The sequence below is a fragment of the Salvelinus sp. IW2-2015 genome, unplaced genomic scaffold (genome assembly GCF_002910315.2).
Source record: "Salvelinus sp. IW2-2015 unplaced genomic scaffold, ASM291031v2 Un_scaffold16511, whole genome shotgun sequence".
NCBI classification, from domain to species: domain Eukaryota; kingdom Metazoa; phylum Chordata; class Actinopteri; order Salmoniformes; family Salmonidae; genus Salvelinus; species Salvelinus sp. IW2-2015.
In genome coordinates this window covers 84,628-97,569 of record NW_019957621.1, presented here as the reverse complement: position 1 = coordinate 97,569, position 12,942 = coordinate 84,628, and the positions used below count along the sequence as shown (strand labels likewise).

Genomic DNA, 12,942 nt, shown 5'->3' with positions numbered 1-12,942 from the left:
AAGAGCAAAGGCTGAATCAGGCTCTGCATCCGAATTTGCATCTTCCTCTCCGAGCTCTCGCACGACATCAGCTGCTGCTAGCGGGTAACGTTAGTACTGATGTGCCACCGAAAGCAGCAGAGGCCGTAATGCTACGGTTTGAAGTGCTAGCTAGGCTAATGATAATGGTTGGAGTGCTAGATGGGCCTGTCGTCAGGTCCTCTGCCTCAACGATGGCAGTATTATCAGTGGCACCTGACTTGCGTTCCCAGGATTCTTTTATTTTTTTTCGCTTTTCACAACCCAGCTCTTCTTAATGCGCCTCACAGCGTTTTTTCTTTTTCAGGAGGCCCTTTGATGTGAGGAAGTTGCCTTTTCTGCTTAAATAGTCAGTCTTCCACAGACTGCTCCTACTGCCATTGGCAGTTACTTGCTTGTTTACCAGGGTTATAGCAAATAATCAAATAAAGAGATTCCAAAAATAAGAGCTTTATAAKCCATTACAACATTTAGTACATGTCATGACACTTCAGATCAGGACCACAGTAGAATTCATAGGCTGGAGTCCATTTGYGCAACATTGGCAAGACCTACAGATGAGAAACTAGACCATCATCTTGACATAGTGTGGCTCAGCATCATTTGGCACATCTTGACTGAATACATTTCTTCACATTTGATTTTTTTTTACATCTTCAGTTAGGCTTTTAAGGGACTAACCTGTAAACATATTTATGCACAACCCCTTGAATTTGTAAAGTAAGTTACATACAGAACTAAATTAAGAGCAAGACAAAGACTTGGGAACAAGTTCAGAAAAACCAAAGGCCCACACCGAAGAAACACTCAGTGAGATATGCTGGTGTAAACTAATCCAAGGTAATTAATTAGAAATTCCAAATATTGGAGTTGGGCATGCCAGCTGACACCCGCTTATTTGGGTGATTGACAAGTTGAGAAGAGCACCATGGAACTAAAATGAAAACCAGTTGCACCAGTTTGAACAGAAACTCGCAGGAGGTGCCATTACATATATGCCTGTTGAAATGCATAGATTGGAACTTCTGATACAAAGAGCAACAAAGAGCAAAAAACATGTAATATGCCATGGACTGTAGGATGTGACGAGGCAAAATCTTCATAAATATTTCTGTAAACACTTCAGACCATGTAGTGTGGCTGTGACTTGACAGGTTCAGAAAAAGAAAGCAAACCGTTCACTGCTGGTAAACTACGTGTACGTCCCGTGTGGCTCAGTTGGTAGAGCATGGCGCTTGCAACGCCAGGGTTGTGGGTTCATTCCCCACGGGGGGACCAGGATGAATATGTATGAACTTTCCAATTTGTAAGTCGCTCTGGATAAGAGCGTCTGCTAAATGACTTAAATGTAAATGTAGTTCATGGTCATGAACCAGCCACCTGGTCCTTGTACGAGTACCAGGAGTAGAGCAGCACAGTGACGTGGTGGTACCAGTGCAGGAAGAACAACCGCTGCTTACGGAGTACGATGAACACTATCACCTGTGGAGGCCACGGAGAGGACATACTTCAGGACCGGCAAAGTCATGGTCCCAGCCATGCAGACAAACATTTACTGCATACAGTATCTTCAATCAATATCAAAGCATGGTTTATGCAAAAGAGACCAGTTATATGGTTTGCCATAAATTAATTAGACATGGTACAAGTGGACAAAATGTCAAGATCATACAGATGCCTGCTAGTTCCAACCCCAGTTCTTACCCAGTTCCGGGGCATTGCTCAGGACAAAGGCATAAGCCCAGAACTTGCTCACTGGTCCATTGTAGAAGCTCTGGTCACATATAGACYGTCTGAAACYGCTGGTGGAGAGGATATGCAGCATGTACCATYCTGTTCGAATTGCTCCAACAATACTGCAATTGAGAAAGAKTTAAGCATTGGACTAGAGGGCAAGTGGCAAAATAATATAATCCAAGTTACATTAGCATTGTATCACAGCTTTGCACACAAGCGTAGTTCACAGGGATGGTTTGTTTTGAGACAGTGATGAGACATCACATTTTGGAAGGTTTTGTTTTGGGAACTCTGACCCACATTGGTCACCATCCCATTAGCCAGAAAGTTATATTTGAGTTTAACACACAGAGGGGATAGCTTCTGAGAATAGGCAGCACTCCACAATCAAGCTTAACCTCAGTTTGTGACATCAGTGTACCGGTCACATTACTCTGAATGGAGAATTACTGACATGTACCACCTGTGCTAGAGGGTAAACCTAACGTTATCTTTAAAAAATATATAAATGAAGGCCCCAGAGATGATTACTGTAGGCGAACAGACCACTGCAAAATGAACCCAACTAAGCCCAAAAAGAAATGGTATATATATTTTTTTAATCCTACTTCGAGACAAACCTCTTTATGTGGGAATACTTAGAAACAGATTTCCTAAGTGAAACACAYTTTTAGCTGAATTCCTGGTGATTTGACAGGCTTTACAGTTACATCTTTTTTTTACTGTGGGTTTTGGCCCACCAGCAGCCTGTTGCCGACCCCTGTTGTGCGTCTTCCATTCATTCAAACGTCAGAGGCAAATGTGGGTGTTCTGTGCTTTAACTCACCTGAAGATGGCCAGGCTGAGTGACCACAGAACCAGTGGCCCGCGTAGATGAAGTTGAGGCCTTTCCTTCATGAGAAGTTGGCCACCAAAGACTAGCGCTGCATACAGGCCACAGTACACAAAGGCCCTGCTCCTGGTGAGAGAACAAACAAAATCAACCATGTCTGTCAGTTTCCTTAGATTGTGCTCATGATGGGCAAGGTTACTCAGCTGCAAAGGTATTTCAGTAATTGAGCACACCCTAGGTCTTTGCTGAAGTGCCATTTTTGCATACCTTTACCATGAATAATTGTGTATTTAACATGGCAAACACAGCTTGCTATGGTGATAAGTGAAATGTAGGCCTATTGACTAAAGCAATCTGCCTGACGACTCAAGTATGCAGTGGAAGACTTCAGTTTGTCTGGGACTGCCATTGTTTAAGTTGTTTGTGGTGACGTCAAAATGAGGGGTGTAGTACAAAAAGTMATCAGCAATTGGCTCATCTAATCAATTGGCGTATCAAAGGCATTGACACATTTTCCAAACGCCAATTTACCCATGCGTGTTCTAGCTCTGGCCCAACCCATTGGTTTCTGGGACCAATCAGGTCAGAATGTTTGCATTCCAGAAATCATTGGGAGGTACTCCGATCCATAATCATTGCAGAGAAGAAACTAACGTCTGTGGGAGTGGCATAGCATTTGTCAGGAGCAAGTCGTTGTGGGAGCGTGATCATTATGCCGATTCTGTTGCAAAGCGTTTTGCAACAGAAACTTACTCCAAACGCAAACGAGAGTTTCTATTGGACAAATTTAGGTAGGTCCCGCTCCGTTTCTTTGGTTGATATTCATAGGCACGGGTAGTATGTGTGCTGAGGGTGCACCCCCTGTAAAATCGGAATAAAATGTTTTATAAATGTTTTCAGAAAGGTAGTGCACTTGGCCTTTACTAGTATTAGCGGACGATAAATGTCTGTAGAGGAAGGCAACAGAAAAAATATCAGCATCTCCACTTCGGCAAAAGAAGTGGTTGCATAATTAATAACAGTATCTTGCAGGATTGAGTAGTTGAAATTGTATGAGTTGTTGCCCTGTCCCTTGCTCTGTGATGGATCCAGAAAAAAAAGTTATGGGCAAAGACTAAACAGGCACAGCAAATTGATTATTTTTCTTGATAAAAAAAATRACCACTAGGCTACCTACCTAGGGCGGCAGGTAGCCTAGTGGTTAGAGCATTGGGCCAGTAACTGAAAGGTTTCAAGATCAAATCCCAGAGCTGACAAGGTAAAAATCTGTCGTTCTGCCCCTGAAAAAGGCAGTTAACCCAATGTTCCTAGGCCGTCATTGAAAATAAGAATTGGTTCTTAACTGACTTGCCTAGTTAAATAAAAAATTTAAAAAATGTAAAAAGGTAAAACCACTGTTCAGTATTCATTTGCTCATCCTTACAATCAACTTAATGTAAATGTCCATTACTGTATTGTACATAGGCTGGTCATCTAGGTTTAAAAAAAAATAATTTAAAAAAATAAAAGAATTCAACAAGTCAGTTGAGAACAAATTCTTATTTACAATGACGGCCTACCCTACAGGTTTGTACCTGTAGACTTTCCATCACTATGAAGAAAAACAACGTACAATACCACCCCAAACTACTTCCCGCGACGGCTATGTTGATAATAGCTAGCTTGAAATGAAGGTAAGTAAAATGATTCAAATTTAAGTTAAAATCTTTCTCCATGCAGTCTAGCTTACTTTAAAAAAAACTTCACTAAACCTGAGTAAACCACTACTAGATTTGTGGAAATTATAATTTCAAGTTTTCAATTGGGTTGAGATTTGGTAATTGACACTTTAAAACTCCCTGTGCGCCTTTGAGACCCCCCTTTCAAATTCACTGATCTCTTCTTCTAGCCATGATAGCCAAAATAATGGGCAACTAGGCATTTGTATACATGACCTAAGAATGATGGGATGTTAATTGTTTAATTCACTCAGGCACCACACCTGTGTGGACAGCCTGGTCTCAGATAACTAGTAACATAGTAAATGTAAATCCAGGAYACAAATTAGTATGATTGTTACTTTTGGTATGCTACATAAGACAGAAGGTTACTTAAGGCACAAACAAAAGGAGGGTGGTCGCAGTGGATGGGTGGGCATATAACGCAAATGTCTAGCAACCCAGAGGTTTGCATGTTCAAATCTCATCACAGACAACTTTACGATTTTAGTTAATTAGCAACAACTTTTTAGCTACTTTACAAATAAACTGAACAAAAATATAAAACGCAACGTGAAGGGTTGGTCCCATGTTTCATGAGCTGAATTGAATCCCAGATATTTTCCGTAGACACAAAAAGATAATTTCTCAAATTTTGTGCACAAATTTGTTTACATTCCTGTTAGTGAGCATTTCTCCTTTGCCAAGATAATCCATCCACCTGACAGCTGTGGCATATCAAGAAGCTGATTTAAAAGCATGATCATTACACAGGTGCACCTAGTGATGGGGACAATAAATGGCCACTTTAAAATGCAGTTGTCACAACACAATGCCACAGATATTTCAAWTTGAGGGGGAGTGAAATTGGCATGCTGACTGCAGGAATGTCCACCAGAGCTGTTGCCAGAGAATTTAATGTCGATTTATTTCTCTACCATAAATGCCTCCAACGTCATTTTAGACAATTTGGCAGGACGTCCAACCGGCGCCACAACCGCAGACCACACCAGCCCAGGACCTCCATAGCCGGCTGCGTCACCTGTGATTCTTCTGAGACCAGCCACCCAGACAGCTGATGAAACTGAGGGGTATTTCTGTAATAAAGCCCTTTTGTGAGGAAAAACTAATTTTGATGGCTGGCCTGGGCCTGGCTTTCCACTGGGGGCTTATGCCCTCCCGGGCCCACATATGGCTGCACCCCTGCCCATTCATGTAAAAGCCATAGAAAAGGCCTAATTAATTTCAATCGATTGATTTCCTTATATGAGCTGTAATCCAGTAAAACGTTGTTGCATATATTTTTGTTCAATTTATGTATAATTATTTAAGATACTGTAGATGTGAGCAAAAATGTGTAAGTAGAAGTATTGTTATTCATTAATTTACTTCAATCAGGGTAGGTATGGGGGGGGGGGGGAGTATAGAGAAAATGAAATAATAAGGGATTAGAATTTATGCTAACAATGAAATTGATAGACATAATATAAACTGATCTACCCCCCCACACCCAATAAATTTTTTATAAAAAGGCCCACCCATTGCTGCGCCCCTGCCCAGTCATGTGACATCCACAGATTAGGGCCTAACGAATTTATTTCAATTGATTGATTTCCTTATATGAACTATAACTCAATCTTTTAAATTGTTGCATATTGCATTTATATTTTAGTTCAGTAGTCTAAACATGTTAGCTAGTCCTTCCCCTAGACCTTACCGAGGTAAAGACAAGTTTCAGGTTGGATATTCGCTGGATATTCGCCTGTAGTTTTCCTTACGTCCACCAATAGCAGTTAGGGACCATCAACATAGTGACAAATAACATTTTTCAAATTTCAATAGCTCTTTAACCATTACAYCTAAAGCTTTCAAAACKGGTTGTAGCTAACCCGATGGCATAGACACACATTGCACACCCTTTARTTTGTCMATTTTTATCTCACAAGATTTAAAAATTATTTTTCAAAATGTAGAATTTCAATAGCTCCTTGGTCATCTGACCTAGTGACTTCAAACAAGGTTCAGAATGTCCACTCAGTGGGCCTACACATTGCATACCCTTTAGTGTGTCCATTTTCATCTCACATGGTTTTCCATGAATTTTTCCAAATGTAGAATTTCAATAGCTCCTTGGTCATGTGACCTAATGTCCGCTGACTACCCTTCTATATTGCACACTCTTGTTTGTGTACTGTAAAATCACGCGGTGTAACGTACATTTTTCATAGTTTTGAATTTCAATAGCTCCTTGGTCATGTCAATTACACACCTAAGAAGCGTGCAGTGGATATACACCCATATTAGATAACCTCTAGTTATGCATCTTCTATATTGTTGTACATTATTATTAGTTTGACAATTAGGGGGTTCAGTCCAGTGTTGTTTACCCTTTTCTTTAATATACACTGCTCAAGAAAATAAAGGGAACACTTAAACACAATGTAACTCCAAGTCAATCACACTTCTGTGAAATCAAACTGTCCACTTAGGAAGCAACACTGATTGACAATAAATTTCACATGCTGTTGTGCAAATGGAATAGACAAAAGGTGGAAATTATAGGGCAATTAGCAAGACACCCCCAATAAAGGAGTGGTTCTGCAGGTGGTGACCACAGACCACTTCTCRGTTCCTATGCTTCCTGGCTGATGTTTTGGTCACTTTTGAATGCTGGCGGTGCTTTCACTCTAGTGGTAGCATGAGACGGAGTCTACAACCCACACAAGTGGCTCAGGTAGTGCAGCTCATCCAGGATGGCACATCAATGCGAGCTGTGGCAAGAAGGTTTGCTGTGTCTGTCAGCGTAGTGTCCAGAGCATGGAGGCGCTACCAGGAGACAGGCCAGTACATCAGGAGACGTGGAGGAGGCCGTAGGAGGGCAACAACCCAGCAGCAGGACCGCTACCTCCGCCTTTGTGCAAGGAGGAGCACTGCCAGAGCCCTGCAAAATGACCTCCAGCAGGCCACAAATGTGCATGTGTCAGCATATGGTCTCACAAGGGGTCTGAGGATCTCATCTCGGTACCTAATGGCAGTCAGGCTACCTCTGGCGAGCACATGGAGGGCTGTGCGGCCCCACAAAGAAATGCCACCACACACCATGACTGACCCACCGCCAAACCGGTCATGCTGGAGGATGTTGCAGGYAGCAGAACACAGATGACAGTGCCCACCAAATCTATGACAATAGAGAACGAATTGTAAGCACCAAAGTATGTTAAAGTGTGTTTGTCAAAATAATATCTGAAAATGTCAGTTGTTGAACATAATACTTCTACTTGCAATAGCAATTTATGATATATGCAGTTGAGGAATATTCCACGTACCAACACTACATGTAGGACGGACATTCCCACAGAGTATTTTTTATTTCACCTTTATTCAACCAGATAAGCCAGTTGAGAACAAGTTCTCATTTACAACTGCGACCTGGCCAAGATAAAGCAAAGCAGTGTGACACAAACAACAACACAAAGTTACACATGGAATAAATAAATGTACAGTCAATAACACAATACAAAAGTCTATATACAGTGTGTGCAAATTAAGTAAGATTAGGAAGGTAAGGCAATAAATAGGCCGTAGTTTGCGTAGAGGTGGATCAGAKWATCACAAGCCGCAAGAGCTACATCATTGATGTATACAGAGAAGAGAGTCGGCCCGAGAATTGAACCCTGTGGCATCCCCATAGAGACTGGCAGAGGTCCGGACAACAGGCCCTCCCATTTGACATACTGAACTCTAGCTGAGAAGTAGTTGGTGAACCAGGCGAGACAGTCATTTGAGAAACCAAGGCTGTTCAGTCTGCCGACAAGAATGCTGTGATTGTCAGAGTCAAAAGCCTTGGCCAGGTCGATGGATACGGCTGCACAGTATCGTCTTTTGTCGATGATATCGTTGATATCGTTTAAGACCTTGAGCGTGGCTGAGGTGCACGCATGACCAGCTTGGAAACCAGGTTGCATAGCGGAGAAGGTACGGTGGGATTCGAAATGGTCGGTGATCTGTTTGTTAACTTGGCTTTCGAAGACCTTAGAAAGGCAGGGTAGGATAGATATAGGTCTGTAACAGTTTGGGTCTACAGTGTCTCCCCCTTTGAAGAGGGGCATGACCGCGGCAGCTTTCCAATCTTTGGGGATCTCAGACGGTACGAAAGAGAGKTTGAACAGGCTAGTAATAGGGGTTGCAACAATTGCGGCGGATAATTTTAGAAAGAGAGGGTCCAGATTGTCTAGCCCAGCTGATTTGTAGGGGACCAGATTTTGCAGCTCTTTCAGAACATCAGCTATCTGGATTTGGGTGAAGGAGAAATGGGGGAGGTTTGGGCAAGTTGCTGTTGGTGGTGCAGAGCTGTTGACCGGGGTAGGGGTAGCCAGGTGGAAACCAAGCCCAGCTTAGAAAAATGCTTATTGAAATTCTCGATAATTGTAGATTTATCGGTGTTGACAGTGTTTCCTAGCCTCAGTGCAGTRGGCAGCTGGGAGGAGGTGCTCTTATTCTCCATGGACTTTACAGTGTCCCAKAACTTTTTGGAGTTTGTGCTACAGGATGTAAATTTCTGTTTGAAAAAGCTAGCCTTAGCTTTCCTAACTGCCTGGTTATATTGGTTCCTAACTTCCCTGAAAAGTTGCATATCGCGGGGGCTATTCGATGCTAATGCAGTACGCCACAGGATGTTTTTGTGCTGGTCAAGGGCAGTCAGGTCTGGAGTGAACCAAGGGCTATCTCTGTTCCTGGTTCTACATTTTTTGAATGGGGCATGCTTATTTAAGATGGTGAAGAAAGCACTTTTAAAGAATAACCAGGCATCCTCTACTGACGGAATGAGGTCAATATCCTTCCAGGATACCCGGGCCAGGTCGATTAGATAGGCCTGCTCGCTGAAGTGTTTTAGGGAGCGTTTGACWGTGATGAGGGGTGGTCGTTTGACCGCGGACCCATTACGGACGCAGGCAATGAGGCAGTGATCGCTGAGATACTGGTTGAAGACAGCAGAGGTGTATTTAGAGGACAGGTTGGTCAGGATGATATCTGTGAGGGTGCCCGAGTTTACGGATTTGGGGTTGTACCTGGTAGGTTCATTGATAATTTGTGTGAGATTGAGGGCATCTAGCTTAGATTGTAGGACGGCCCGGGGTGTTAAGCATGTCCTAGTTTAGGTCACCTAACAGTATAAACTCTGAAGATAAATGGGGGGCAATTAATTCACATATGGTGTCCAGGGCGCAGCTGGGGGCTGAGGGGGGTCTGTAACAAGCAGCAACAGTGAGAGACTTATTTCTGGAAAGGTGGATTGTTAAAAGTAGAAGCTCGAACTGTTTGGGCACAGACCTGGATAGCATGACAGAAATCTGCAGGCTGTCTCTGCAGTAGATTGCAACTCCACCCCCTTTGGCAGTTCTGTCTTGGCGGAAAATGTATACACATACATAAAGGCATTTTTCAGCTATGATTTTACCACTCAGAATCCAGAATGGATAGGACAATGGGGTCAGCACAGGATGTAATACACCCTTACAACAATCTACTTTTTGTTCTTCTTGACTTGTTATCTGGTAAACTGCTACTATGTGTCAAGAAAAGAGCCCCAGTTAGGGGTTAGTGTACTCCAGTAAAAAAGGGCTGGTTTAGATTAAAAACTATTGCCCTGTGTCCCCGTTCATAGGGGCATGAGAGACTMGTCASTGGTAGAATTGAGTTGGCACTTTATTGGCCCAAACACCCATAGACCCATAAGGTTGAGGTTACTCATGGACAGTAATTAGTAATACATTTTTTTTGCATTGATGCATTGTCTTCTAACTGTCCAAGAATAGGATCCAAAGTGTTAGGAAATATTTGTTCCCATAAATACAAAGGAGGATGTCTCTCCTCATACCTCTGGCACTTTAGTCAGACTGCCAGACTGTGCACCACAGAGCCAATCAGGAGAGAATACATACAGGTCAACGGTGCCAATTGAAAGTCAAGGGGTGTGTCTGTGCCTTTTGGATTACTCTCTCTTTACAGAGAACCCCTGTGGTTCATGTCTGAAAGTGACAGAGCCAGCAGCCAAGAGTTTTTCACAGTATGTCATAAAAAAGTATTACACTTATGAATGTATGTAAAATGCTAATATGTATTAGATCCAGTACAATGGAATAACTAAGACCTGAATTTGAATGCAGCGTGTTCCGATTCCTCCTCTTTCTGTCCAGCAGGGTCAACCAAAAACACTTAGCCTGATGGTTCATGCAGATACTGGGGAAGCAATATAGAAATGTATTGATCCCTTAAATGATTTTACTATTAAGTCACCCATATCACAACCCTCATACCTCTTCACAAAAATGTACCTAAATCAATTTTGGGAAAAGGATTTTACTCACAAAAGAATGTATTTTCCCAGTTCAAAATAGTTATTTGATGCATGGCCTATTTCTATCAGMAAAACAAACACTCAAGTGCAATATTGCATTTTGTATGTTGTCTGCATGTGGCTTGTTGTGAATGCACTCAAATATCAAGTCATTATCAGGTTATGTAAACTTCGTTCTAATTCTCAACRTAGAAGGATTTGTCTTAATGTACAGTATATGAAAGTGATGCTATAAAAAGGATTCTTTCACGTTATCAAGCTCACTGTGACTGACAAATCACTGCCTATTACTGTGATTAAAAAGAGCATATGAAACACTGTTTTTCATGAGGCCTACCTGTGCGCCCTCCTTTAAGCACCTCTGTTTGAACACCTCTCATGTCCTTGATCCATTCCACATACAGCCATTTGCGGWTCTTTTCAGTGTCCATGTGAAAGATAGGTCAACAAATGTTCCATCCTCGCAATATCTAAGTTTTTTTTAAACACCCTAGTAAAATGAAGGCCTGCAAAGCGTACAGATTTAAGTCTAATATCATGAGATGAAAGTAGAAAAACATCAGTGTGCAATATGAAGGAATGACATTCTGTGGACATTCAGAACCTTGTTTGAGGTCAGTAGGTCACATGACCAAGGAGCTATTGAAATTCTACATTTTGAAAAATTTGTGTAAAACCATGCAAGATAAAAATKGACAAACTAAAGGGKGTGCAGTGTGTAGGCCCACTGAGTGGACATTCTGAACCTTGTTTGAAGTCACCAGGTCACATTACCAAGGAGCTATTGAAATTCTACATTTTGAAAAATTTGTGTAAAACAATGTGAGATCAAAAAATTAAAAACAATAGACAAACTAAAGGGTGTGCAATATAGAAGGCTAGTCAGTGGACATACTGAACCTTGTTTTAAGTCACTAGGTCACACGACCTAGGAGCTATTGAAACTTTACATTTGGAAAAATGTATGTAAAATCTTGTGAGATGAAAATTGACAAACTAAAGGGTGTGCAATATAGGAGAGTATTCAGTGGACATTCTGGACCTTGAAGTATGTCACATGACCAAGTAGCTATTGAAATTTGAATGTAAAAAAAGTTTGTACTTTGTTCACGCTCCCTAACTAATTCAACTAGGAATACAAGACGTTGCTCACATTGCCACATGTTTATTAGCTTTGGAAAGCAAATGAATGTCTGAATCGTGAAAATAAGACCTGTGCAATGTTGTGCGCAATTTTTCCAACATCATGACACTTATTTGGAGTCTGTGGCTCAAGTGGTTTGAAAGCGCGAATATCCGTCGAATATCTTACTTGAAACTGTCTTTACCTCGGTCTAGACCTTTAACCTAGTYCCCCTAACAACCTAACTTAGCCAGCTAAATAACAATAGCAACAACATATTTSAATCCGTAACATATATTGTATAAATTGCAATTCGTAACATTTTCAAATTGGAATATCATACCAGGGGATGGACATCCAACTTAATACATGCCATACGAAACTTAAATCATACTAGATGGCGCGTCTGATTTACTTACAGAATAATACGAAATACTTCAAGACCAAGTTGGTGTGGAAGCGACTGCTTTCAATATACTTTGTATCCCTCATTTACTCTTTATTTGAGGTTACCTATACATTGTATAATATTTGTCTTAGGCTCTATGTCTCTAACTGAGCCTGTATGTCGAAATTGTCATGACAGAYTTGACACTGCAGTTTATGAAGTGATGAAGGGCGACACTTTTACCTGGCTGTCCTGTTCGACCACAAGAGCAAGGTGAATTCACTATCATTTTGAAAGCCAAACAATGTGATTACATAGCCTACTCACTCACCAATTTTCCTGCATCCAGTCGATAGCTCCTCGCTCGTCGAATTGCTGTTCGAAACCATATTCGGAAAGTGGTACTTGATGATATTGTCTCATTCATTTTCGATCTTGCTCTCTCTCTAACAGCTTTAACAGAACGAGTCTATGTAGAATTTATTATCTGGGATTTAAATCCCCAGTAGATGCAGAACTAATGTTTGTTAGATTGAGCCTTAGTAAAAGCGTCCTGCTCACACCTGATTTCATTTATGTAAAAATATAACCTTATTATATACGGGCGTGGACAATGATGGGAAACTGCCCTGCCCTCACTATAATTTATGTATCCTATTATTTATGATTCAGGTAACTTTGGAAGCTACACATTATTACTTTGAAACTGCGAAAATGCTGCGGCAGCCACAGCAAATTGTGCCTTGGACATAATTTTGCTAGATTCTAGGGAAGATCTGAATCGGTACA

At 41.5% G+C, this 12,942-nt stretch overlaps 1 protein-coding gene across 2 annotated transcripts; it reads right to left on the bottom strand.

Annotated features, from left to right (window-relative positions):
• Positions 1-452: 452 nt before the first annotated feature.
• Positions 453-12,706, bottom strand: LOC112080799 (very long chain fatty acid elongase 6-like). Of its 2 annotated transcripts, none has more exons than XR_002896227.2 (4): positions 2,855-2,995; positions 2,582-2,713; positions 1,723-1,874; positions 453-1,500 (listed from the first exon to the last, which is right to left on the bottom strand). XR_002896227.2 is itself a non-coding variant. In XM_024146711.2 (4 exons), the coding sequence occupies exons 1-4, from the start codon at positions 12,574-12,576 to the stop codon at positions 1,475-1,477; spliced, it is 402 nt and encodes a 133-aa protein (XP_024002479.1). In that variant the 5' UTR covers positions 12,577-12,706; the 3' UTR covers positions 453-1,474. The 2 variants fall into 2 exon arrangements, 1 of the variants encoding a protein (XP_024002479.1); XM_024146711.2 differs by lacking the exon at positions 2,855-2,995 and adding an exon at positions 12,485-12,706.
• Positions 12,707-12,942: the final 236 nt, after the last annotated feature.